The 25,788-nt window shown below is 54.2% G+C and overlaps 1 protein-coding gene across 2 annotated transcripts; it reads right to left on the bottom strand.

Moving 5' to 3' along the window:
• Positions 1-874: 874 nt before the first annotated feature.
• Positions 875-21,683, bottom strand: ALDH3A2 (aldehyde dehydrogenase 3 family member A2). 2 transcript variants are annotated; one of them, XM_081110172.1, is made up of 12 exons: positions 21,610-21,683; positions 21,282-21,440; positions 18,584-18,815; positions 17,852-17,937; positions 15,615-15,823; positions 14,085-14,202; positions 11,279-11,420; positions 9,363-9,529; positions 8,112-8,211; positions 5,746-5,981; positions 4,864-4,966; positions 875-2,435 (listed from the first exon to the last, which is right to left on the bottom strand). In XM_081110172.1, exons 2-11 carry the CDS (start codon positions 21,432-21,434, stop codon positions 4,901-4,903), a joined length of 1,509 nt encoding a protein of 502 aa, XP_080966298.1. In that variant the 5' UTR covers positions 21,435-21,440; positions 21,610-21,683; the 3' UTR covers positions 875-2,435; positions 4,864-4,900. The 2 variants fall into 2 exon arrangements, with proteins under 2 accessions (XP_080966298.1, XP_080966297.1); XM_081110171.1 differs by lacking the exon at positions 4,864-4,966 and having other exon boundaries at positions 21,610-21,668.
• Positions 21,684-25,788: the final 4,105 nt, after the last annotated feature.

The following is a 25,788-nucleotide window of genomic DNA, read 5'->3' as shown; positions in this document are numbered from 1 at the left end:
GCTTAACTGAGTTCTGACTATGCACCTGGACACAGCATCAGCTCCCACAGGTTAGGGACTGGGTCCCACAGGACACCCCCCCCCCTGCCCCCACCGGCAACTTCAGGCTCTGAACACAAGTCCAGGTGTCACCTGACCAACCAGCACAGATGGGAGGTTCCAATGACCCCTCCGCAGGCCAATTAACTTGTCAGAGTGGCCCAGGGACTCACTGGCAGGGATACTTTACTGACTGGATGACCAGTTGATTAAAAAATGTAACTCGGGGGCAGCCAGATGGGAGGTGCACAGGCACAGAGCAGGGAAAGGTGGTGGGGCTGGTTTCCTTGGCAACCGTCTCCCATCCCTCATCCTCGGGGCCCTGTCCGAAAACCCTTACCATTAACATTAACAAGATGCCTTAGTCACTCTCATCACTTAGGAATTCTGGGGCAGGAATAGGGACAGAGACCATATCCATTTATTATAAATTACAACAGCCCAGAAGATGTAGTTGGAAAAAAACGATTTACTACGAAGGTATTTTAAAAAACAAAAACCAGCCCTAGCTGGTTTGGCTTAGTGGATCGAGCATCAGCCTGCGGATGCTCAGGTTCGATTCCGGCCAAGGGCATGTACCTGGGTTGCGGGCACATCCCCAGTAGGGGGTGTGCAGGAGGCAGCTGGTTGATGTTTCTCTCTCATCAATGTTTCTAACTATCCCTCTCTCTTCCTCTCTGTAAAAAATCAATAAAAAATATATTTAAAAAACAAAAAACAAAAAAACCCAACAAAAACCAAACTACAAAGGGCAGAAAGCGAAGCTTGAGAAAACCCCCTCAGCCAGAATTTAACACGACGATGCATGGCTTAAAGGAAGCTGAGACACCACCTTCGGTAAAGACAAAATATGTATTTATAGTTGGAGAAAATATATGATCAAAGAATTCTGCCCAAAGATCATGTCTGAGGTTCCACACTAAGAATGTTATGGAAATCATACCCTTTCATCAAATATAATGGTTTATTTTGAAGCGGAATGTACTAGTAGACAAGCCAATAATTTAGTTTAACTAGAAATTATAATTACAATTTACTAAATGAAAATGCCATTTTGAAATTATGATTATTCTATAGTTACAGTTTAAGCAGCTTTTTCCTAAACCAGTGTAGTGATTAATTCCTGACGCCTCATTCTGTGATAAAGACACACTTCAGACCGTCTTCAAGGAACAAACTCACCCAACGAAGCTGATTACACATTCCATAGCAAATTACATTCTCTCGTCGGGTGGGCGGAGTCTGTTTCAAATTGGGGGAAGGTGGGCTCAGGCCGCCAGTCTCCAGCAGGCCCCACGGGGAGCCCGCCCTCCTCTGGGCTCCTCTTGAGCACATTCCCCAGCGGGCAGCTGCTTGGCCCTCCATCCCCTCAGCCTGGCCAACTGCTACGGTGTGAGTCCTCCTGCAGGTTTCTCCAAAGGACCACCCCAAGGCCCTGAGCATCCAAGGCCTCTTGTCCCCGACAGACAGGAAATGGGTTCCCCACAAGGGGCCTCTCTGCAGCTTAAAGAAGTGAAACTTCCTTGCACTGTTGCTAGAGAATAAACAACGTGAAGATCTGCCCCTGGAAAACCACTAACTTGCAATGTCAGGGTCCTGACAGAGGGTAAGGATTGTAAGTACAGAACTCCTTCTACTCCGTCTGAAAATGCCAGTTAGGTTTTGCAAGATGTAGGATCTGTAACGCCTACACCGTGAGAGTGGCAGGTGACACCCGAATGAAACGGGCACTGTCTTCCCGGAAGCCCTAGGGTTCACAGGATGCTTCGGGGTTACCGTCACAATAAGCCTCCGTGGCAGGGACAAGAGATGCCACAACCAAACACAAGGCAGGACGGTGAACGGACGAGAACGGAGGAGCACCACTGGCCTGATGGGCGGGCCAACTCGTGGAGGTCAGGTCCACAAGTCCCAAGGGGTGAGCAAGGGACAGGGACCCCTCTCCCCGAGTTCTAGAGCCGGGGAAAATCCATCCTCATCTCTCCGGACTGAACTCTTGAAAGTTTCCAGAGTGATGGAGGCAACAGCAGGGACGGGGCAGGGTGTCCCATGTCCCATGAATGGGGGAGGCGGTCCCTGGGCGGGTCTGAGGCTCCTCCGAGCTCCCAGGGAACGCAGGGGTAGCTCCAGACATTCTCCTTCCCCGGCCCAACCCGGGCAGCACAGTCGAGAGTGGGTTCTGAGTGTCCTCAGGGGGGAATGCTGGGATTTGGCTGAAATGCAAGTTGCATTCGTGGCGCTTGGCAATGGCGTCAGGGTGGAGTACAGGGCTGCGTGTCCTCTTTCCATTTTTGGCAGGATGCTAAACCTATGGCTTCATGAACTACTTCACAGAGGAATGATTCGGTGGGGGCAGCGAGGGGGCTGAGCAGGGCCACGCTTCAGTAGTACACAGCCTGCAGAGGAGAGAGAGACCAGGTTACCAGCCAGCCCTGGGGCGGGAGCCGAGGATGCCCCCTCCAAACGCGTATCCCTCAGGGTCTAAGTGCGGTGTGAACTGGGTCAAGATTATGCTCTTCCCCCAACACCTGTAACCACACAGGTTGGTGCCGGCGGCGGCGCCCTGTTCCAGGCCAGTGGGACAGCCCTGGCTAGAGACGGGAGCTGAAAATGCTTGTTTACTGTCCTCGCATTGCGAGCAGCCGCTACCTGACATTGAGAACTGCTGGCAGCTGCAGTCCCACTAAAGCTTCACCATGGCGGAGCGTGGCTCGTTAAAGCGCCATCCCCATACAGAAAGGCTGAGGGCGTGCTCCCCGGTCAGGGCACGTACAGGAAATCAACCAATGAACGCATAAGTAGGTGGAATAACAAACGATGTTTCTCTCTCTCTCTCTCTCCCTTTAAAAATTAATTTAAAACACGACTAAAATTCCAAAGTCCTACTAACTCCAAGCCATGCTGTGAGGCTGAAGAAGCGCTGCCACACGCCTTAGAGTTCAACTGTCATGTAATTTCCAGAGGCCGGAGGACACTTACCAACGCCAGCCTCTGTACCCCCGACCCTTCCGCGCCCTCCGCAAGGCTTCCCGCAGCTCAGACCGCACTTGTGCGCGTGTTCCAATGTCTGCAGAGAACTGCCCGAGGCTCCGAAAGGCTCTCTGGAGATCAGCACTCACGCTTTCCGTTTCCCATTTACGTGTTTCTGACCCACCCTGGCCTCACGGCTCAGGTGGTTGGAGCACCGTCCTGACTCCAAATGTTGCGGGTTCGATCCCGGTCGGTGTGTGTGTGAGGCAACCAAACGATGTTTCTCTCTCACATTGATGTTTCTGTCTCTCCCTCCCTCTCCCTTCCTCTCTCTCTCAAATCAGTAAAAACATATCCTTGGGAGAGGATTTTTAAAGAAGTGTTTTAAATCCATCCTAATTCTAGCAAAATGAATACAATCACATCCACACATAATTATAATAAAGATTCCTCAAGAAAATGACCAATATAGGCTCGGTCATTTATTTACAATAAAAGGTGATTTAAAAAAAAAAAGGATACAAGCTCAGAGAGAATAGCAGAGAAGCAGCTAAGAGGAAAAGAAAACCAAATCTTTCCATAGTCTCACTGAATTCAACCAACCTGAACAGCTAGCACACCAGCTCACAGGACCGAGCCCTGAGAGGTGGAGCTGGAAGGGACCTGGGAAGCCTGATGCCTCCCCTGCCTACAGGCGAGGATGCTGAGGCCTAAGGAAAGGCCTTGCCCAACGTCATAATTAGGTTGATCTCAAAGCCAGGAATCAAAGCCACATTATATATATATAGATTGATTTCAGAGAGGAAGGGAGGGGAGAGAGAGAGAAACATCAGTGAGAGAGAATCATTGGTCGGCTGCCTCCTGCACACACTCTACTGGGGATTGAGCCCTGACCGGGAAGTGAACTGTGGCCTCCGGGTTCACAGGTCGATGCTCACGCACGGAGCCACGCCGCCGGGTGCAGCGACGCACTGTTGCACGGCGCTGCTTCTCCAGACCCTAACGCGGAGCCTTCCTGAGAGCATGGCAGGCCCGAGAGCAGTCAGCCGGGCTCCAAATTGCCACGAGGCTGAGAAGTCCCAGCCCAGCCCAGGAGCTGCAGCTGAGAGGGGCAGCAAGCCGCACCAGGCTGCTGCCGGCAGAGAGCTGCTCCGGGCGCGCTGGGGCCGCAGCAAGGCGAACAATGGAAGGCCCTGAGCGCACACGCCGGGTGCTGCCATGAATCCTAAAGTCACATTTTAAAACCAAACAACTCAAAACAAAACTAAAAGTGACTGAGAGATTCTTAGAAGATTCTCAAATTATCAAACAAAGCGTTCGGTGTCTAAAGCGACTGCAGGTCTATACTGGCTGGCGGTCCGGCTCTGGAGCGTGGAGGGATGGGGAGAGGAAGGGGCAGTGAGTGCCTGTCCTTCTGTAAAACTGATGCACCTTCATCCAGACCCAGCTAACCATCACCTCTACACTTTTTTTAAAAAATATATTTTATTGATTTTTTACAGAGAGGAGGGAGAGAGATAGAGAGTTAGAAACATCGATGAGAGAGAAACATCCATCAGCTGCCTCCTGCACATCTCCTACTGGGGATGTGCCCGCAACCAAGGTACATGCCCCTGACCGGAATCGAACCTGGGACCTTTCAGTCCGCAGGCTGACGCTCTATCCACTGAGCCAAACCGGTTACGGCACCTCTATACTTTTTAAGATTCTAGCGACCCACCCTCACTCACCCTTTTGAAATGTGGAAAAGTTAAGTTTTAACATCTGACACTCGGGCCAAAGTCCAAATCGAAGGCAAATGAACACTGTTTCTTCCACAGCCCCAGCCCGCTGCATAGAGAGAAGAAGTCCTACCTCACTCCCACAGACAGCTGGGTTCTGACACGTCCGCTCACACGGCTCCCTGGGCCGCCAGGAGGCCCAGCGGGGCCTCCCTCCTCAGCACAGCCCGGTGTTTCTGAGAAAACCCAAATGACCTCACATGCAACTGGGATCTCCGAGTCCACCAAAGCCCTGCTGCTTTGGAACAGGACAGACACACACACGCTATTCCCACGGCACCTCGAGCTCCGCCGCTCCCCCAGCCTGCTCCTCACAGACGAGTCCCTTCAGTGCCGCCGGGTGGGGGGGGGGTGGGGGGGGAGTCAGCCCAGAACCACTGCCTGCCCTCCCACCCCAGCTCGCACCGGCTCGCCCTTCAAGGACACAAGCTGCCTTGGGAGGCGGCGGTCAGGGCCTCTCAGCAAGCCCGTGTCTATGTCGCGTCACCAAGAGAATCGTACGGGAGTCAAACCTGGAGGAAAAGCACCCAGACCTCCCTCAGCGGTCGCTTCCCCACCACGGCCACCAGAGCTCCTCCGCCCTCTCAGGCACATTCACCAACAAAACTGAAACCGAGGCCCCAGAGCAAAGCACCAGAGGGCCGGGGGGCTCAGAGCTCGGCCAGGCGGTCCTCGTGGCATGAAGTCTGAGACCAGAGGTCGGCGACTGTGCCGCAGGCCGTGGGCTCTGTGGCCTCGAGTCAGCACAACAGCAGCCAGAGGCCAAGCCAGCGAGGGCGTGGCTGTGCCCCCACCTTTTTGCAAAAACAGGAGGCTGGCCAGCAGGCTGTGCGGCCCACCGCCTTCATCTGAGCCAGAGTTCATGAAAAGATCCCAGGAGCCCCCCCAGGCAGCAGGAACGCAGCTGGCGGCCACCCAGGCAGGACCTGACGCCGGCACGCGCCGCGGGACTTACCTTGACCAGCACGGCGGCCACAATGCCCAGGACGGCGAGGAGCAGGAGACCGAGTTTTCCTTTGCTGAATCGTTTCAAAATGAAGAATTTTGCCCAATCCACCTTTGACTGGCTGTTGGGGGGATATCTGAGTTTGTTAGCACTTTCTCTCTTTAAACTTTTCAATAAACAGGGACGCTGGTGAGAAAAAGTATCGAAACTATGTTTTCCGTGATAAGCTCCCATCCCACTGGAACCTGAAAGACAGGAACAGACGCCGCGGTTGTGCTGCAGGCGGCACTGCTGCCTCGGACCGGCTCCACCTCTGGGCCGGCGCAGGGGCTCCTCTCAGGACACTCTTCCCAGCGTCCCCACCAGGCGGGCCTCCCTATAAAACAGGAGGCTCCCCAAGAGGAGGGCAGGTGGGCAGCTCCCCGGCAGGGCTCTCAGGACGCCAGGGACAGTGCTGTGCGGCCTCTGACCTCACTCACCACCCCCCACAGTGCTAAGTGCATCACCCCGAGTCCAGAGGGGAGGGAGCCCGCAAGGGCGGGTACTGCCCGAGGTGAAAACGCAAAGCCAGGATGGAGCCCAGACCGGCACGTGGCTCCACTCCACAGCCCTACGCACCCACCGGCTGCCTCCAAGCTCCCAGAAGGCACCCAAGACCAGGGCGACAGGTGACACCGCTGGGTGGTGACAGGCAAGTGTCAGTCTCTGCCTCTCAAAAGCCATGCTCTCGGCCAGTTTTCACGTCTCAAATCTACTGTGTGTGCTGGACAGACATGTGTACGGCACTGTGGCACAGGCCATCATGTGTACGGGACCGTGGCACAGGCCATCACGTGTGCGGGACCGTGGCACAGGCCATCATGTGTATGGGAGGGACCGTGGCACAGGCCATCATGTGTATGGGAGGGACCGTGGCACAGGCCATCATGTGTATGGGCGGGACCGTGGCACAGGCCATCACGTGTATGGGAGGGACCGTGGCACAGGCCATCATGTGTATGGGCGGGACCGTGGCACAGGCCATCACGTGTGCGGGGCCGTGGCACAGGCCATCATGTGTATGGGCGGGACCGTGGCACAGGCCATCACGTGTGCGGGGCCGTGGCACAGGCCATCATGTGTATGGGCGGGACCGTGGCACAGGCCACCACGTGTGCGGGACCGTGGCACAGGCCACCACGTGTGCGGGACCGTGGCACAGGCCATCACATGTGCGGGACCGTGGCACAGGCCATCACATGTGCGGGACCGTGGCACAGGCCATCACGTGTGCGGCACCGTGGCACAGGCCATCACGTGTGCGGGACTGTGGCACAGGCCATCACATGTGCGGGGCCGTGGCACAGGCCATCACGTGTGCGGGACCGTGGCGCAGCCCAGACACCCGGTGCCGGGAGACAGTTCACTGGTCCATCACTTAGATGGCAGCTGAAGCGGCAGGGAAATCTGGCAACATGGATCAAAAGGTCAGCATTTTGAAAAGAACCTGAAACACATCAGCAGAGGCTATCTCTAGCCAGTGGGTTATGGGTAATCTGAGTTTGTTTCTTGGGGCTCCTCTATCTTTCCCGAGTTTTCTTACTCAGCCATTTGGGGGGAAGGTTTGTTTTGTTACAAAGAAGAGCATCTGGTCAATGGTGCCAAGTGCACCCAGTCAGACAGGACTGAGCCCGTCACTGGATCAGCACTTAGAGGCCCTGTGGCCTCGCAGGGCGCCGCGGGATCCTGCGGGCAGGGAGGAACCAGGCACAACGGCGTCCACTCTAATCCTTGAAGGATGTGGGCAGCGAGACCACATAACTCCAGCCCAAATCTCACTAACCATCCTTTCCTTCATTCACCACCTCCCTCCACACCCAAACACTCCAATCCACCAGCAGATCATGTTGCTCGACCCCCAAGAGATCCCTCCCTCCTTAAATAGAAAGTCAAGTCAGTCCTCCCAGGTGTGAAAGAGGCCGGTAGGTCACAGCCCCGAGGGAGCCACAGGCTGTGCCCCAGAGCGCCACCGAGGTGAGTGCCCAGGGGACAGCTCAGGGCGAGCAGCCTGGCACTGTGCTCCTGGCATTCTCCCCTGCCACTCACTACCTCCCTAACCAAGATGGAGGGACCTGACTGCTGGCTCCAAAATCCCCTAAATGTGGGAGAAGGACAATCAACACGTACAGCAACAAAAGGAACAACATAGTTGGAGGCCGTGGCAGGTGCGACTCAGGATGAAGGTGGTGGCAGGACAGAGAGGGGCCCCCGCAGAGGGCCCGGAGGGAGCAGGAAGAGGACTCGCCACCGGGCGCCGGGCGCTGGGCACCGGGAGGGCGCTCGGAGAGGACCACCCGCGGGAAGCGCGCGGCTGGGGGCGGCGCGGGGACACTCACCCACGCCTCCGAAGGGCAGGGAGCTGAGCGTGAAGTGCATGATCACGTCGTTGACCGTGACACCCCCGCTGGACGTGCAGTCAATCATCCGCCGGACGAGCTGAGGGACAGAGCGAGGTCAGAGGCTGGGTCAGCGCTTCAGGCTGCGCGCGGGCATGGGGGAGCCGCGCTTCACCTCCAATAGGACTCGGGGAGCCCCTGCTCTTCTCAAACCATGAGCCCGTACAGGAGAGGCGCCCGCACAGGGCAGACAGCAAACGTGACCCCTATTGAACTTGGCAGGCGCACGGCTAGCACTTCACGGAGGCAGCCCCGAATCGCCCTTCGAGCTGGACCCCCAAAATGGCAGCGAAGCCTTTTTAACAATAAGGGAGGGTCCGGTCTCTACTCTGGTTTTTTAAACTGTTACTACTTCTCCACCTCTGCTTTAAGTTACAGAGTATGACTTCTAGATATCATTTAGCTTTTATGAAATGCAACAAATATGTAAGAAACGGTGTCCTAAGACCCGAATGGGGACAGTGAGACCTGACGGGTCAGTGCCACGTCACCCGGGAGCCGACCGGCCCGGGCGCTCCACCGGAAACGCCGCGGGGACTGCGCACAGGCCACCCACCGAGCGCACCTGCCCGGGACCTGAGCTTCCAGGCCGCATCGCCACTACGGCCTCTGAGATGTCAGGCCTGTGCGTGGCCAGCCCGCTCTTCACGCAGCCCGCACACCGTCTCCCCACACCCGAGCGCTGCACCGGGGAGCGCCTCAGACCTCGACCGCCGGCTCCATCAGCCTCTGGACCCCGCGTGCCCACCTCGAGGCCCCTGCCCCTCAGCAGCAGCCAGTCCCCTTGTAATGCACGTGGGCAAGCCACTCAGAAAAGGGGTGCGGCTGCCCAGGCTGGGGTCACACGTGCAGTGCTCACCTGCCGGACGCTCCCCGCAACGGCAAGCAAGGCGGACAGCTCTCGCCAGCGCTCAGCAAGGAGGAGCTAAAGACATCGCACCACCTCCCGGCAGCCAGAGACTGCTGCCCCCCAGCCCTGAGCAGCGGCACAGAAAAGCTTCTAATGCCGGCCCGAGGCTCCCGATTACAGGGGAGATCTACCCCCAGGGGGTAGGCAGTCACCACAGCCCCAGCTTCCCGAGAAGAGGTGGTGGGACCTAGTATCACACAAAACACACCACTGGCTCTGCTGCCAAAGGGCCCCGGACTTACAATAGTGGCTGTGAGTGTGCTGCGCTCTGTAACGTTTACCTTGTTGTTATGAGAAAACACATAGAAAGCCAATGGCTTTTCGCGGTCATTGATGAACTTTATGGCTTCATCTGCATTCTTCACAGGCACTATTGGAAGAATTGGTCCAAAAATTTCTTCTTGCATCACCTTGGTTTCAGGATCAACGTCAGTAAGTATTGTTGGGGCTGAAAACAAAATAAGCACATGAAAATGCTATAGGAGACAGAGATGCAGCCCCCCTCCCCGCCCCCCGTTTCAGCAGGCCGCCTCGCCATCCCTTCCCCCCACAAGGACCCGCCCGGGAAAGCCCCGAGTATGGGACCAGCCTGTGCTAACTGAATGTCTGCAAGCACCTGACTCGGGGTGACCATGCAAACCAAGAGAAAGAGCTGTGCCTGGATGCATCCTGCTCATGTTTAACCCCGGTCACAGCACACGCCTAACAGGAGGCTGTGCGCACAGCTCCGGGAGCAGAGAGCCCCTCTGGGTCACATCAGCACTGCTTACAAGTGTTTTCCTGCAGTCTCATTGCCTGCATTCCATTCGGTTACACGTTAAGAAAACATACTTAAATGGCCAAGATTCCCTCGCCCTCAGCTCAGTGCTCCATCCACTGCGGGCAGGGGCACAGGGAGGCACTGTGGACGCGGAAGGAGCTGGGCGAGCACCCCAGCCTCCTGGCGCATCAGCACACCCCAGGGACCTGTCACACGCTGGACAGTCAACTACGAAGGAAGCACCTGACGGCAGCGACTGTGCGCCTCCCTGACTCCTCGTCTCCGACCAGCTTCTGCCAGCACTCAGGGGTGTCCATGTGCACCCCCATCCGTGCTCCCCCGGGTCAGAGAATGGGTTCGGTGTGGGTGTCCACCCTCCTCGCATAGCCATGAGCTCAGATCAGGTGACCCTGACTCCGGGTCAGAGGAAAGCTCCTGACTAGTCTGAGCTAATCATGAATGACCGTCCCCCTGGCCACTGATTAGCCGGGGACGGGCAAGTGGTGGGCAAGTCAACAGGCTGAGGATGGAGGACAGAAAGACCAACCACGGGGCTTCCCGAGGTATTACTGAGCCACTGAATTCACAGGCGGCACTCAGCTGCTCCTTATCCTAGAACAGTCTTCCTGATGGGTTGAGCCTTGTGAATTTTAAGTGGGTTTTGTAATACGCAGCATCCTACCTGATAAGAGCAGAAAAGCTGGTCCGGGCAGCTTTTTTGCCAACTCAATGTGTCAGTCCTCTGTTATATATTACTTTGGAAAAGGTGCTTAAAATTCAAAACTAATATAGGTTTATGGCAGAAAATAAAAGCCACAGAAAGTGAACCAATGTCAAGCATGACAGATCAAAAAATAATTTCTGCAAAAGCGTTGCCAGTGGCTAATTGTGGAATGATGGCTCAGCTATTTCTTTGAGCTGTTTTTCCAGGCGTAAACTGGAAGTAATTACAGAGTTCTGCTTCTCGGGGTAGTTAGGAAGAAAAATATGCGTCATGCCGAGACCGGTTTGGCTCAGTGGATGGAGCGTCGGTCTGCGGACTGAAGGGTCCCAGGTTCGATTCCGGTCAAGGGCATGTGCCTGGGTTGCGGGCACATCCCCAGTGGGAGATGTGCAGGAGGCAGCTGATCGATGTTTCTCTCTCATCGATGTTTCTAACTCTCTACCTCTCTCCCTTCCTCTCTGTAAAAAATCAATAAAATATATTTTGGAAAAAAAAAAAGAAAAAAAAAAAAGAAAAAAAAAGAAAAATATGCGTCAATACAGAAAAGCTAGTGCAACACATGTGGTATAGTTAAACGTGAGTGTGTGTGTGTGATCATCTGTACAGCTTACCTGAAGCAGCACTTAAGCTTATTTTACACTAAATATCTGTTTGCTTAGTGTCAGTAAACACTGTCCAGCTGCCCTCTCCCGTGAGGAAGGGGCTCCCCTCACCGATGTAGCGGGTGGCCTCATCCGTCTCTCCACCAAAGGCGATCTTCTGTCCCTCGAGCAGACTCAGGAGCCTCTTAAAGTGACGAAGATTGATGATCCTTTCATAATCAGGAGATTCTTTTATATTTTCTCCATAAAATTCCTATTTAAAACAACAGTGTTTAACTGTCACAAAAGACCCACATTTCAACTTCTTTAAAAGTACAAAATCCACTCATGCTCAGAAATCGATCTGGTTTTATATCATCACATCTCCCTCCACCAAGTGCTTTACTGGTACTGACTGTTCCCAACTTTAGGTCTTCTGACTTTTTGACGGCACAAAAGTGACACAACTTGAGCAGAAAGTGTACTTGGAACTTTGACCTTTTCCCGGGCCAGCGAGGTACGGTGTGCACTAGCTCCGGCTGGGCAGCGGCAGCGGGTGGCTGTGCCCAAGAGCAGGCTAATGTGAGTGCTGAGCGCGTTTAAGCTCCGCCGCCCAAAGCGAGGATGTTCAGCAGGTTAGGTGCCAAACCAACTTCCACTTGTATTTCCAACTTATAATGGCTTCACCAGACGTCACCCGCTGCAAGTCACGGAGAATCTGCCATCGAGGCACATCCAGGCCTCTTGGCATGTCAAGGACAGGAGTTCAAGCAGCTGCACACGCTTGTCATTCTCCACGGTCTCCGGGTCAGAGGGATCTCGGGCGTCTGCCTGTGGGCCGAGCCCGAGCGGGGGCCGCGAGAGCGGGTAGAAGGTCTTGCTCCATCTGAGGACCCTGCTTCCCTATGGCTGTGGCTGCTCCCTGCACGGAGCTGTGGCTGCAGCAGAGACCCCAGGACCTGCAAAGCCTAGAATATTTACCATCCAGCCCTCTGCATGCAGGTGGCTGAGCTGCATGCTTTTCCATCGTTCTCCATGTTCTCCAGACGGGCATTCCCACCCGTCACAGATGACAGGGCAACCACTCAGATCAAAATAGAGCCCGGTCAACTGAACAAGGCAAAACCCTCTAAGGCCGTAGAATCAATATTTATTATGTAAAACAAACACGAAATGACTGAATTGCTGCGTCACTTCAAAGCCTCATGACAGCTCTCAGCTTACTCTCAATCAAAATGAGCACTGCTGCCCACCTGCACACACAGCTCAGGTCTGGGCAAGACTCTCTGGCAAGGAGCGGCCACGCCTTCCTTTCCGCTCAGACAGGCACCTCTGAAACTCCAAGGGACCCCAGGAGACTTGCAACCAGGGGACCCCTGAACCTGTCTCCAAGGCCCCTTTTCCCTGACTCCCGAGAGAGCCAGAGCAGCCCGGCCTAGGCTCTCCTGTGCTGCCTCTCTCCTAAGCGCCCCTAGTTTCACTGCCCCAGCTTCCATAAACGTCCTCTCAAATCAGACAAACCAACCCGCCCCCAAACAAACAAAAATCATCCCAGCAGCTTGCTGACATGTATGTTCCTGCCCCCCCCCCCACCCCCCCGTGCCACCAACCACGGGTTTCCATGCTGGTGGCACCTTAGACCAACTGAGCCACAGCTGGAGGGTGAGGACCGGGAACTGTTCCTACATGGCTCCCTGGGGACCTCAGCTGAGAACTGGGCTCAGAGAATAAATGTCTCAAAGCCCACGGGGTCTTACTCCTTTGAAGCCAGGTTCGCCACCATTCTCAACAAAGCACAACTTCCGATTCTCAAGGACTCATGTCTCACAGGGATTTTTAATCCCCTCTTTGCCATCTCACATTCCCCGCGTCTGGCCAATGCTCCTTTCATTTTCTCCTCGTCTGGCTCCATCTTCCGTCCCATCACTTCTCCAAGCCCCTTGGCACGTGAGGCCCAGTGGTCCTGCCTGGGGCCCTGCACTTCCCTAAGTTCCTGGCGTTCAGGTCAGTTCTCGGATCGAAAGCGGTGCTCTCTGTTCTTGACCCTTCTGTTCAGTGCTCAGTTAGCACCTGCCAAGTGAACGACTGTTCCAGTAATTTCTCCCACCCAGGGGGCTTAGTGACCCCTCCCACTGGGGAACTCGTCACACTGGTCTATCCCATTCCTTTCTTCAATCCAAATCATGTGTTTCTTCAAGGCACTGAGGACACTCCCATACAGCCTTCCTTGATTTCCTTGCTAGAGATCTTTACTTTAAACACCTGGAAGACCAATAACCATGTCAAGAACATACTAGAAGTAGGTGGTTGATTAACTCACTCCTCCAAACACTCTACATACACAACCACCGGCAACCTTAATTAGCATGACCACTATGCCACCTGATTACAAAAGCCTGGCAACATTCTCTCAAAACCACACACACAGTTATTTACCCGTGTGCAGCAAGCGTTGTTAAAACATGCAATACCCGACTGTTTAGTCAGGGGCACTGCCTCTTTCCCTTTAGCCTTTCAGATAAAATAATGACAGCAGCCAACACAACAGCCGTCCAGTGTGAACGAATCAAAACTATACCTATTTTTTTCATCAAATTGGGGGGAAAAAATAGTTTTTGGTGTGCCGCAGAATTTCAGTAATTCGTTTGTGCGCCATGAGATGAAAAAGGCTGAAATTGCTGTTTTAAAGCATGTACCACAACTAACCAGTTTATCCATCAACAAATCAATTAGACAAGCGGACGTAACACCAACCCACCCTGCCTCCCGGCAGACACGCCATGGAAAGGGAGCATTTTTAATTGGCCGGGAAGTTAACGTAGTCACACAGACTACTGGGATTTTCCCGGGGAACGGAGGGTATAAGGATGCTGCCTGCAAACAGCTGATCTGACTCATCTTCATGAAACCAGCGGAGTCAGACATGTTACACACTCACCTTCACGGTTTCCTTAATCTTCTGCACGATTTGACTCTGGAGAGATGGCTCGCAGAGAATGTAGTCGGGAGCAATGCAGGTTTGACCGCAGTTCATGTACTTCCCCCAGGCTATGCGTCTGAAGGGGAAAAGCCCAGAGCCACGGGAGTAAGTCTACTCTTCATTTGTTACTTCTTTTGTGCTGTTTGAATGTTTTCAACTAACATGTGTGCAAACACTTACTTGGTAATCTTTGGTTGTTGTTGTTAATCCTAACCAGAGGATATTTTTTTCCATTGATTTTTAGAGAACGTGGAAAGGAAGGAGAGTGGGAGGAGAGAGAGAGAGAGAAACATCGATGTGAGAGAGACACATCGATTGATCGCCTCCATGCACGCGCCCCAACCAGGGCCAGGGATCGAACCTGCAACCCAGGTACCTGCCCTTGACTGGGAATCGAACCTGTGACCCTTCCATGCGCAGGCTGATGCTCTAACCACTGAGCAAACCAGCCAGGGCATTTGGCCATCTTTATAAAAATAAAAATATTTTAAGCATTCGTCTCTAAATCAGCTGGCTGGAACTTGGAGTGCATTTTCCAATTGATGTGAAGTGCTCTAAGGAACGGGGAAATTCTCATGCCAACTCACGGGGAACAGTCCTTGGCGCACAGAGAAACCACTGCCTGCTACCGGAAAGAGAGAAGTAGCCTCTCCACCCTCTTCCTCCCCCACTCCAGCCAAAAAGACATGAGGGATGGCAGGAGTTCCACACAGGCTCTGCCCTCCTGGCTGCGGCTTTAGTCCTGCTGGCAGGATGCTCAGGCACGCAGAACAGCAGCCACTCCCCTCGAAAGCTGTGCCCATGGATGGGTCAAAGTCTGGGACACGAACATTCTCCAACTGAGGGTCCCATATTCTGGCAAAAAAGCAGACTTCTGCTGACGAAGGCAGCCCGGACCCCAGCGAAGCCTCATTACCTCCCCCTCGCTCCGTGTCTCTGAGGGAGAGGAGCCACACCACCCTGAGCACACAGCCTCTGGGTTTTGGTCCTTCCTGCTAGCGAAACCTGAGTTAGCAGAGAGAACCTGACACCTTTTGTTTTCTAGTTCCCAGATGCAAAATGCTAATCTAAGTTAAAAGATAAGTAATACTGGTTTTATCAACAAAGGAACTCAGCTAAGAAATGGACAGAATGCCCTTTCTGTTGGGAATGTCAGCATTGTATTAGGCATACACAATGCTTCGGATTACCTACTTCCTGGATCACCGACCAGCAGGAAAGTAGAATTTCTTGTAGATCTATAATCTCAGTACAGAAGGCCCTCCCGTGACTCCTAGGGAGTGAGGACCTACTGCGCACCGCTGCTGGCAGTGGCAGGAGGAGACAGTTTGTGCAAGAATTCTGTTACCCGTGAGGACATCAACCACTAAAGCTTCATGTCTCTCGGGCCAAGAGGCGTAGGGTTCCAGTGCAAAGAGGATACATCAACCTGTTAGGAAAAGTCCCCTCTGTGCTGGGAAAGCCCCCCTGACCAGGGAGCCAGCTCACCTGCAGGCGACGTCCAGGTCACAATCTTTGTCGATGTAGCACGGACTCTTCCCACCCAGCTCCAGCGTCACAGGGGTCAGGTGCTTGGCAGCAGCTGCCATGACAATTTTCCCCACCGCAGTGCTTCCGGTATAGAGAATGTGGTCGAACCGCTGCTTTAGGAGCTCGGTGGTTTCCTCAACACCACCCTTCACCATAACATACAGGTCCTTAAAGAAAGAAAAACAGCTTTGGCCGGTGTGGCTCAGCTGGTTGGATGTTGTCCTACCCACCTCAAAGCTGCCAGTTCAATTCCCAGTCAGGGCTCGAACCCCCGCCCCCGCCCCCCGGGGCTGGGGGGGCACGCAGGCAGCAGCTGATCAATGTTTCTCTCCCTCTCCCTTCCTCTCTCTCTCTAAATTCAATTTTTTAAAAATCTTTAAAAAAAAAGAAAGATAAACATTTGCATTGCCAAATTAATCCAATGGCCTAACGAGCCGTTTCTTCAACATGGACATATAACATTCAGTAAAACCAAGAAAAGATGGTGACCAGCCCTGTGAGGACAGAAGAGGGAGCAGAGGGAGGACAAGGGTGGGACAGACTCCAGTGGCACCTGGGAACCTCACCCTCAGTGGCAGTGCCCGGAGAGTGCAGTGTTTGCTGCATGAGCTCAGCAGTGAAGACACAGAAGAGCAAATGGCTGGACTTGGCCAGGGAAATGTGTAAGATGGGGACTGTGCACGTTGAGGATTTAGGTGAGAAAACGTGGCTGCTACGAGTGACTGTGGAACAGGCCCCATTAAAGTCCGAACCTGAACATTCCCCTCCACAGCACAGCGCAGGGCTAGCCCATGGCAGAACCAAGGGACCGCCTGCTGAGGACTGCGATAAAAGCGCAGCAGGCGGGACCCTCGCTCTGAAGTCAGATCTGACCGACTCCTCGCTCTGTGACTTACTAGCTTACGTGTTTTTGGCAATTGCCTCGTCTGTTACTGGGAGAAGTCCCACGGCTTTGGGCTGAGCCCTTGCAGGACGGTGCTGTCATCGGCACTACTACGGAAGAAGTGCATTTGGAAATGTCCAACGACAGAGGACAGATGACGAGGAAGACGGAGGGAGATGTGTTCAGAACATGCTGAGGTGCTGGCATGAAAGTAAAAGTTGGTTTGTGGACCTCATGTTTCCACTCATTAGGTCTCCTGCTAATTAGGAGGGCTAATTAGTCCTCATTCACTTCAGAGTTCAGCTGCCCGACTGTTTCGTTTGAACTTGCGTACGGCTTAATCTACAGAGCATGTGTGATCGATGCCCCAGCAGCGAAGTGAGGCAGGGTGGGCATTACTATGCCCATCTGGACGGTCAGAAAGTGAAGCATTTACCCCTGCTGAGGGGCGAGGCAGGCCCTGCAACCTCTGTCCTCTGGTTCCTAATCCTACTCAACCCACAACATCTCTCTGTTTTCACCATCCTTCGGAGCTCGATAACCACAGCTATTAGAACAAACCTGTTCTGTGGTTAAGACAACAAAGAACCATATTACTCCAAGGGCCGGAGTTAGATTATAAATCCACGTGGACAACTGGATATTTCCAAGTGTGATATTTCCAAGTTGCCTCCCAAAGGCAGTCAAATGAGGGCTCCTTCCTGCAGCCATTCCACGCAGAACTCACCAGTGCCAGCTCCGTGACGCTGGCGGGAGGACCTCCGACCCGAACAGGGACGGAGCAGCTGTGGTCGGAGCGCATCTCCCCTATTCAGCGCGGACACTCTTAAACGCCAGCACTAACCCGAGGGACAGCTCTGGTTTGGGAGGCCATTTCCTCCCTGTAGCTTCATGCCACAAACAGGCCCGTTTTAAAGCGAAGTGTTCTTATATAGTCACACTCCACTAAGACAGAACCCAGCGCCGTGCTGGTCCCTCATTAAATAATTCACCAACTGAACACACCGAAAACCCCGTTAGAGCAAACAAATGCCAAAGGCAGAAGAGGATCTATAAGTAGCAGGGGTGCCCATGAAGCCATTGGCTCAAATGTATTGCATAAACACAATAGCTGAGCTGTTCTAAGTTTTTTTTGGAGCCAACTTCTTTTATTAAGCCAACTGTTGGAGGCTTAAGGAAAGTGCAAACTGATCCCCAGCCATCCATGACATGACTGGAAGAGAGGTCAAATGGGCGTTTCCCACAACAAAGAGATGTTCTGAAGACGGCCAAGGCATTCTTACCTGGTCCAAGTACTGGGGGAGGAACTTACCTGGTCCAAGTACTGGGGGAGGAGCTTAGCCAAGATGTTGGCTGTATTTTCACTGAGTTCAGAAGGCTTGATAATCACAGCATTTCCTAAACAAAGCAAAAAGCAGAACAGTATCATCTAATACTTGATTAAATTTTTAATAGCTACCAAAATGGTGTTCATGCAGGCAGTACAGGCTAAGGACGCCAATTATTTCTGCTGCTCCTAATTCTGTTCCTCCTGAGCCCAAGAACTTGTCTCAGTTTCTCTTTTCCAATGCTAACTTTCTGGTTCTCATTGTCTTCCGATCACTCACCACCCCCACTCCTCTATCTTCCAATCATTTTTCTCCTACTCCCACGCCTGGACTTTCTTCTCTGCCCTGGAATTATTGGGCAAACAGGCCTTGTCAACATAAAGCTGCCATTCTGGATCCTGCAGAAATGAGACCTTAATCTCTTGGTATTTACTATAAACCCAGGCCAACATTGCTCCCATAGCCCTTATCTGAATGAAGAAATGGCCAGACAGAATCAAATGGTTCATCCACGGCCACAGCTGGCAACTGAAACCATATTAGAATATGGAGTCCTGACTCCAATTCCACTCACGCCTTTATATTCTTAAATTCTCTTGGTGTAAACCAAGGCGTTCCATCAAAGCTAACGTACTTAATTAGCCACCATCCTTAATTTATAATCAAGGAGAATAGGACCCTCTGAAAAGGTATAAAGACATAAGCTGACATCAGACCTGCAGCAATGGCTCCTATCAGTGGCTGCATGGTGAGAACGAAGGGGTAGTTCCAAGCCCCTATAATCAGGACGACCCCCAGAGGCTCTGGCTGGATGTAGGCCTCATCCATCATGGTGAGCAGGTTCTTCTTGGCTGGCTTAGCAGTAATCCACTCAGGAAGCTGCTCCAGCACGAGATCAACTTCCCCATGAATGGTAATGACTTCCTGGCTGTATGCATTCAGCTCACTCTGTCAGGAGAGTCACAGTAAACCTTGCATAAGCATGACCACTCAACCCCGAGTGTCAGAAACTTCAGGCCAGGCACACCTGCAGGGCACACTGGCATGATCAGACCAGCTGGCTTGCCATTCAGATGCCTTGTGCACCTCCAAGCTGTCAGACCTGCTAACTCCCTCTCTAATAGACTCAATCCCTCTAAAACCTCTTTACTCACCCAAGGCATTTAAAACCAGGCTTAAACATTACCTTCAGGATGACTTCCCTGATTAATAACGGCTTGCCTTGATCACACTTTATAAACTATAGCAATTATGCTTTTGACCTGCATCTTAATATTTCACTTTAATATAGTAGTTTATAATTATTCTTGTATTTTATCTGTGTATATTTTGTCTCTCAAATTTAAAACTCTCAAGGGCAAGGAAGTTACTGTATTTCTTTAGTAATCACACACACACACACACACACACACACACAGACTCTAGAGGCCCAGTGCACGAATTCGTGCATGGGTGGGGTCCGGCCAGCCTGCCCCGATAGGGGCCATGAGGGCTGGGCCGGGCCAGCTGGGGGGAGGGACGCAGGATGTTGGCCATCTGGCCCTGACCCTGATTGAGGTGGAGGGGCCGACTGGGGGCTGGGCCGGCGGAGGGAGGGACTGAAGAAGATTGGGGGGGGACCAATCAGGGCACCAATTGGGCCAGTTGGCTGCCGCAGTGTGTGTCACAGCGACTTGTCATTCTTTTTTTTTTTTTAAGAGGCCCAATGCATGAAATTCATGCATCAAGGGGCTCGGCCCTTGCAGCCCCGCCCACTGGTCGTCTGTGAAGGTCATTCTACTGCGTATTAGTTCTTTATTATATAGGATATATACATATACATACACACACACACACACACACACACTAGAGGCCCTGGGGCGGGGGAGGGTCCCTCAGTGTGGCCTGTGCCCTCTCGCAGTCTGGGACCCCTCGCTCCTAACCACCCGCCTGCTTGCTGCTCCTCAGTGCTGCTGCGGAGGCAGAAGAGGCTCCCACCACCACCTCCGTGCTCGCCAGCTGTGAGCCCAGCTTCTGGCTGAGTGGTGGTCTCCCTGTGGGAGCACACTGACCACCAGGGGCAGTTCCTGCTGAGCGTCTGCCCCCTGGTGTTCAGTGTGTATCATAGCAACTGGTTGTTCTGGTCATTCCGCCTTAACGGTTGCTTAGGCTTTTATTATATAGACTAGAGGCCAGTGCACAACATTTGTGCACTGGGGGGGGGGGGGTCCCTCAGCTCGGCCTGTGTCCTCTCGCACTCTGGTACCCCTTGCGGGATGTCTGACCTCCAGTGTGGAGCGGGCCTAAGCCAGCAGTCGGACATCCCCTGAGGGGTCCTTAGTGCTGCCGCTCCTGCATTGAGCATCTGCCCCCTGGTGGTCAGTGCACATCATAGAGACCAGTTGTTCTGCTGTTCGGTCAATTTGCATATTAGGATTTTATTATATAGGAAGATAGATTCACACAAACATTTCATGCTTGTAGAATAAATGATTCAGACTGTTTTGAAATCTTAATTAGTCCATCTTGTTTATTTGATACCACAGCCCTTCACCTAAAGCACACTAAAGGGAATTTTATAGTTCCTGTTGTTACTACTACTAAGATACTACTACCCTGCAAAATAATCTTTTGGGGGAAGTGAGGGAGAGGGAGACTCACAAAGCCAGAGCAAAATCTTGTTCCCTGTGGAATAAACATAAAAAGTAAAAACATAAAGGGGGAGGTGGGTAGGAGATATCTGTAATACAATCAACAATTTAGAAAAAGTAAAACCAAAATGACAATAGTATTAGAAAACACAGGGGGATATACGTATGCCCTAAGCACTACCCTAACCTTGCTACTCAAAGCTTGGTTCCAAAACAGGCGCCTGGTGTCACCTGGGAGCTTATTAGAAACTCGGACTCTCAGACCCGCCTCCAGACCTTCCGAGCCTTAGTCTGCATTTCACGAGGTCCCCAGGGGTCGCCAGTGCGCCGGCGGGAGGAGCACTGACCTAAACGCAGCCATGGGTGTAAATTTAAGTGCAACGGCAACCAATAGCCCTCTTTCTTCAAAAGAACCAGCAAACAAAGTTAAAAGGTAAGAAACAGACTCGGAGAAAAAGATCTGCAATGTATTACGCCGACAAATGACCGAAATCCAGGACGTAAAAAAGTTCCTAGGGAAAAGGACCATAAATGCCATAGAAAACAGGCAAAACTATACACGGCAATTCACGAACACAAGCCAGAAAGCACACGCACTCCGGTGTCTGCAAAGCGCCCGCGGGGCTGTCCGAGCAGGGGCGGTCGGCAGAGGGGGCACCTTCTGCGCCCCCCGCCCCGCCGGAGCCGACCCTGTCCCTGTCCCCGTCCCCGTCCCCGTCCCCGCCCCCGTCCCCGCCCCCGCCCCCGCTCCGGGCGTCCTCAGCCCGGCCCGGCGCCCGCGCACCTTGCTCAGGTCCGCGGCGATGGCCGCCAGGATGTCCCGCTCGCGCTCCTGCACCATCCTGCGCAGCGCCTCGAGCTGCTGCAGCCGGAACCTCAGGGGTCGCGACCGGCCGCTCTGGAAAGCGTCGCGCACCCGCTGGACCAGGCGCTCCATGGCTCCCTGCGCCGAGGAGAGAGGGGGTCAGGGGGTCGGGGCGTGGCGGCCGCCCCGCTTCCTCCCCGTTCGCTCCCCCCAGCTCCCCGCTCGCTCCTCCCCCCGCTCCCCTCCGCTCCCCTCCGCTCCCCTCCGCTCCCCTCCGCTCCCCTCCGCGGTGGACCCCGGGCCGCACCCGCTCACTCCGCCCGACGCGTCCTCTGCACCCGCCGCTCCCGACTGCCCGCCGCCGCCGGGCCGGCTCCACCCCGAGCCGCGCGCCTATTGGTTGGGGCGGGACGCGTGACCTCGCTGGAGGCCCCGCCCACCGCCCCCGCCGGGAGCTGACCCCGGGCGGGTGTGGGTTTGGGTGCGGCCTCCCGACCGGACGGGTGGTGGCGGGGGGATCCGGAGCGGCCTGGGTGCCGGTGGGGTGGGGGGAGCGGGCGGGGGCGCCGGAGGGGGAGCGGGGCGGGGCGCTCGCGGGAGCCGGAGGCGCTGGCGGGGCCCCCGCGGCGGAGAGTGGGTGCGCCGCCCGCGGGCCTGGCCGGGGGAGAGGTCGCCCTGCCCGCGCCGCCCTCCGCTCCTTCCCGTCCTCCCTTAAGGCGAGCTCCGCGGGGAGGCGCCGCCCGCCCTGCCGCCGCGTTGGATCCGGAGCAGCCTCGGCCCCCCGGCTGCAGGCCCGGCGCGGCCCCCGGAGACGCGGCCTCGCTCTTCCTCCCCGCGCGTCTCCCCGGCCGGGCGCCCCGGGGCCTGGCCCAGCCCCTCCGCGTCCCCAGGGTGGCGGTGGGGGAGGCTGTGGGCCCCCCCTGGAGCCGCACCCTTTTCCCCGAGACCCCGAGGGGCGCGTCCATCCGCACCTCATTTGTCTGTTTGATCTTCCAAGAGGCATCTCCACGTGAACTTAGACACAAACGCAGCCTCGAGCGGGGTGCCTCCTGTGCCCACGTGCCCCGGCCAGAGCCCCGGAGCCATCCAAAGCAGCTGGAACCAGCCGCCTGCCGGGCCCCAGGCCCGAGCACCCTCCGCCGGGCGCGCACCGCACCCTCCTGGCCTCCCTGTACGACTCTGGACCCCGGCTCTCCGCTCCGCACCTGCCAGCCTGGGTGCTGCCCGGCACCCCCTGCCCCAGCGGATTAACCGCTGCCCAGGCTCTCACGCCCCCGGCTTCTAACGAAGGAGGCGCGAGCGGGAAATGAGGCAGGAAGGGTTGGGGGGGGGGGGGTTCCTTTTGCTCCTGGAGTCGGTGTGTGGCCCCTTCCTAGGAGCAGTGAGGCGGGTGCCTCCTGACCCGCAGTGCCCGCCGTGGGCAGGATGGCACACCCGGGAAGTGGAGGGTGGCGGTGACAGCGTCTCCAGATGGCACCGGAGCGGGGGGTGGCTCGTGGGTTCCAGCAGGGGAGTGTGGCAGCTCCGGTCGGTACCACCTGCCTTCCTCTGCCATTCATGGCTCCTGAAGTCCCCGCTGCCTGAACGAACCGAGTGATTCTCTTCCTGGCGGGATCCAGGTTGGAACAGCTTGCTCTCAGCAATCCTTCCGAAGGCGCCTTGACCGTGCTCCTTCCCGCTCACAGCTTTCCGTGGCTTACTCTGTCGTTTAGGTAGAATAAACCCCCAGCCGCACCGCAGGCCCTAAGCCCTGTATGTGGCGGCCCCAGCTCCCCTCCAGCCTCATTTTGTATTACCCTCGCAGCTGGAGGGTTTCCTTGCTGCTCGCTGAGCACGAACTGCATGGCCCTCGGGGCAGAATTCTGCACTCTGCTGCTCGCTCGGCCCGGCCCGAGGGCTCGGTAACCTCAGTTCAGTCTCTGCTCACACGCTGCCTCCTTGGAGAAGCCTTCGACCACCGTGTCTACAGTAGCGGCTTTCAATTCCACCTGTGGCCTGCTCCTCGGTCCCTGGCCGCGTTTCAGTTTATTTGTTTCTGTCTGTCATCCCCACTGAAAGTCTGCAAAGTCAGGGACTTTTTCGTGTTCACTGTAACACCAGTGTTTATTGTAGAACCTGGCCAGTAGTAGGCACTCAATAAATTATTGAGAGCATGAACAGTAAACTATCAAGCACTCTAGTCTCGGTGTCTTGGCGCTCTCCTCTGTTGTGGTTTTCCCATCAGCCTGTAGCATTGGAGGCTCACAGAGATTCTTGAGGAAGGAAGGAAGGAAGGAAGGAAGGAAGGGAGGAAGGAAGGAAGGAAGAAAATTGGCACGAACACCAACACTTTACCTCTACTTCTACTCTGTGTGCTTTTGGAAAAGAAGAAGGGGGGGGAAGGACAGTCCGGCGGGAGTGCCATGGTTAAGTGGGAGGCTGCAGGTGAGCAATCTTCTGACATCACGGGGCAAAGCTGTAGCCTCCAACACACCAAGTCTTTAAAGCAACGCCATACCAGCTGCGAGGGTGGCCTGTGCACAGCTGTCTAGAACTGTGGAGCAACGTTTTAAATTAGCTCAAAGTTCACCACAGTTTTCCCAATTATCTTTTCAATCTGATCTGAGTGACCATTAACCCTGAGCTAATAAACATTATGTAAGGGATTAGGTAAAGTGAGGTATGAATCATGCCACAATTTTAAAAAAATCTTTATTGATTTCAGAGAGGAAGGGAGAGGGAGAGAGAGAAACATCAACGCTGAGAGAGAATCATTGACGGCTGCCTCCTGCAGGATCGGGGATGGAGCCTGCAACCCGGGCATATGCCCTGACCGGGAATCCAACCGTGATCTCCTGGTTTATAGGTCGACACTCAACCACTGAGCCACCACAGCCGGGCCATGCCACCATTTTTTTAAAAAAATTTAAATAATGAACAGAATTTTAACATGAAAATAGAACAGAAATCAGTATCATCCAAGGCAAGTTCATCTCTGAGTAGCAAAGAGCTGCTTCCCTGCTAAGAATAAGATGTGAGCATTTTTTAAAAAGAATCTATTTTGATTCTAATGGCACAATCGCCGAGAGTCTGACTCCTCACCAACTCTGGAACATTTTCTTCACTGCAGAAGTCAGTTGATGGTATTTTGTGGTGCGTATTTTAAAACCACATCCAAATGCTTTAATAGAACAATGTGATATATTTATGTAACCAGAGAGGCCTGGGAATTCTCTTACCAATTTTCCAAGGTGAACCATTCTCCCAACGATTTGAATATGACATACTCATTGGCTTAAGTAGCCGTGGGCCGAGGAAGTCACCTCGGCAGGATGCAGGACTACGGGCTAAATGCTCACAAGCGGCTTCTTCAGGAAATGTAGGCCGTGGCTGTGTTAGTAGGCCTGCCCACAGGCCTTTCCCTACTCTGCCCCTTTTTATGCTCTTGACCACAGTTTCTTTGTTGTGGGTGATCGACTCCATCACCCTCCCCTTCGCAACCGTAGGGTTATCATATGCCCCACATGTAGTCAGAGAACCAAGTCTTCCCAGCACAGCGATTGGTTCAGGAATACGCACGCAGGCGGCTGGAGCCGGACTTCAGCCTCCCTGGGGCTTTGCTAGAACTATTGCGGAAGAGACATGCTCTCCCCGGGGCTCTCTACCTCTGTGGGCGATATGATTACGGAGCCAGCGGCAGCTCCTTCGTTGGCACGCGGAAGGCGAGAGCTGCTGAGAATAAAGCAAATGCGGAGGAAGGAGCAAGGGGCAGGCCGGACCAGCCCGGGTGGCCGCGTAAGGCTCGAAGCTGAAAGCACAGCTTTGAGGCACCTTCCCAGTCCCATAAGCCAATGCATTTCCAAATGTCAGGGAACCAAAACCTGAATTGCATTTTTGCCATTTGCTACCAAAGGAGACTTTTATCACAGAGCCACTGTCACATGTCCCTGACTCTGTTGTCAGGCCCTCGGGGGGATTCCCGTGGGGTAGAAGGTCTGAAAGCCTGTGGGAGCAGCGGTGTATTCCTTGCAGGGGAGAGGACGTCATGGCAAGTCATTCAACTTCCTAGGAGACCACATTAGGGCCAGAAGGAAGAGAGACGCCCGGCTTGTGTTATAACCGGAGCGCCCGTGGCTGAGAGAATTAAGTGTCTGCTTCGCCCTGGCCTTTAAGAAAGCTCTCCCTGGTCACACTGAGGAAATCAAACGTCTAGGCCTTGCAAAAACCTTTCTGGGGGCATAAACGTTACGCTTTTACTGGACATGAGATAAACTCAAAGCAGTCATAAGCTGTAACTGTGCAGTGAGCGGTCACAGTTAGCCACCGACGCGCCTGCCCCCGCAACATCGCCAGCGTCCTGACGCTCCTCCCAGTCGCTGCCACAGAATTTCTGGGTGAAAGCAAAAAAATGCTTCGCATGTTTAACTATCAGTCATCAAATAATTTCCCAACAATTCATATTCCTCACCAGTAATATGACAGTCTAGTAGCTTCACCGCTTCTCTAA

The sequence above is a fragment of the Myotis nattereri genome (assembly GCF_964212035.1).
Source record: "Myotis nattereri genome assembly, chromosome: 16".
Lineage (NCBI taxonomy): Eukaryota > Metazoa > Chordata > Mammalia > Chiroptera > Vespertilionidae > Myotis > Myotis nattereri.
This window is presented reverse-complemented; position numbering and strand designations above follow the sequence as displayed.

What these genes read in the sequence shown, in the direction of transcription:
- ALDH3A2 (XM_081110172.1), bottom strand. Translation starts at nt 21,434, where the DNA reads ATGGAGCGCCTGGTCCAGCGGGTGCGCGACGCTTTCCAGAGCGGCCGG. An exon ending in GATAGGAGCCATTGCTGCAG is followed by an intron (nt 17,938 to 18,583) that starts GTCTGATGTCAG and finishes TGCTTTGTTTAG; the next exon opens with GAAATGCTGTGATTATCAAG. An exon ending in TGTTTTCTCATAACAACAAG is followed by an intron (nt 8,212 to 9,362) that starts GTAAACGTTACA and finishes TCTGTCCCTCAG; the next exon opens with CTCGTCCGGCGGATGATTGA.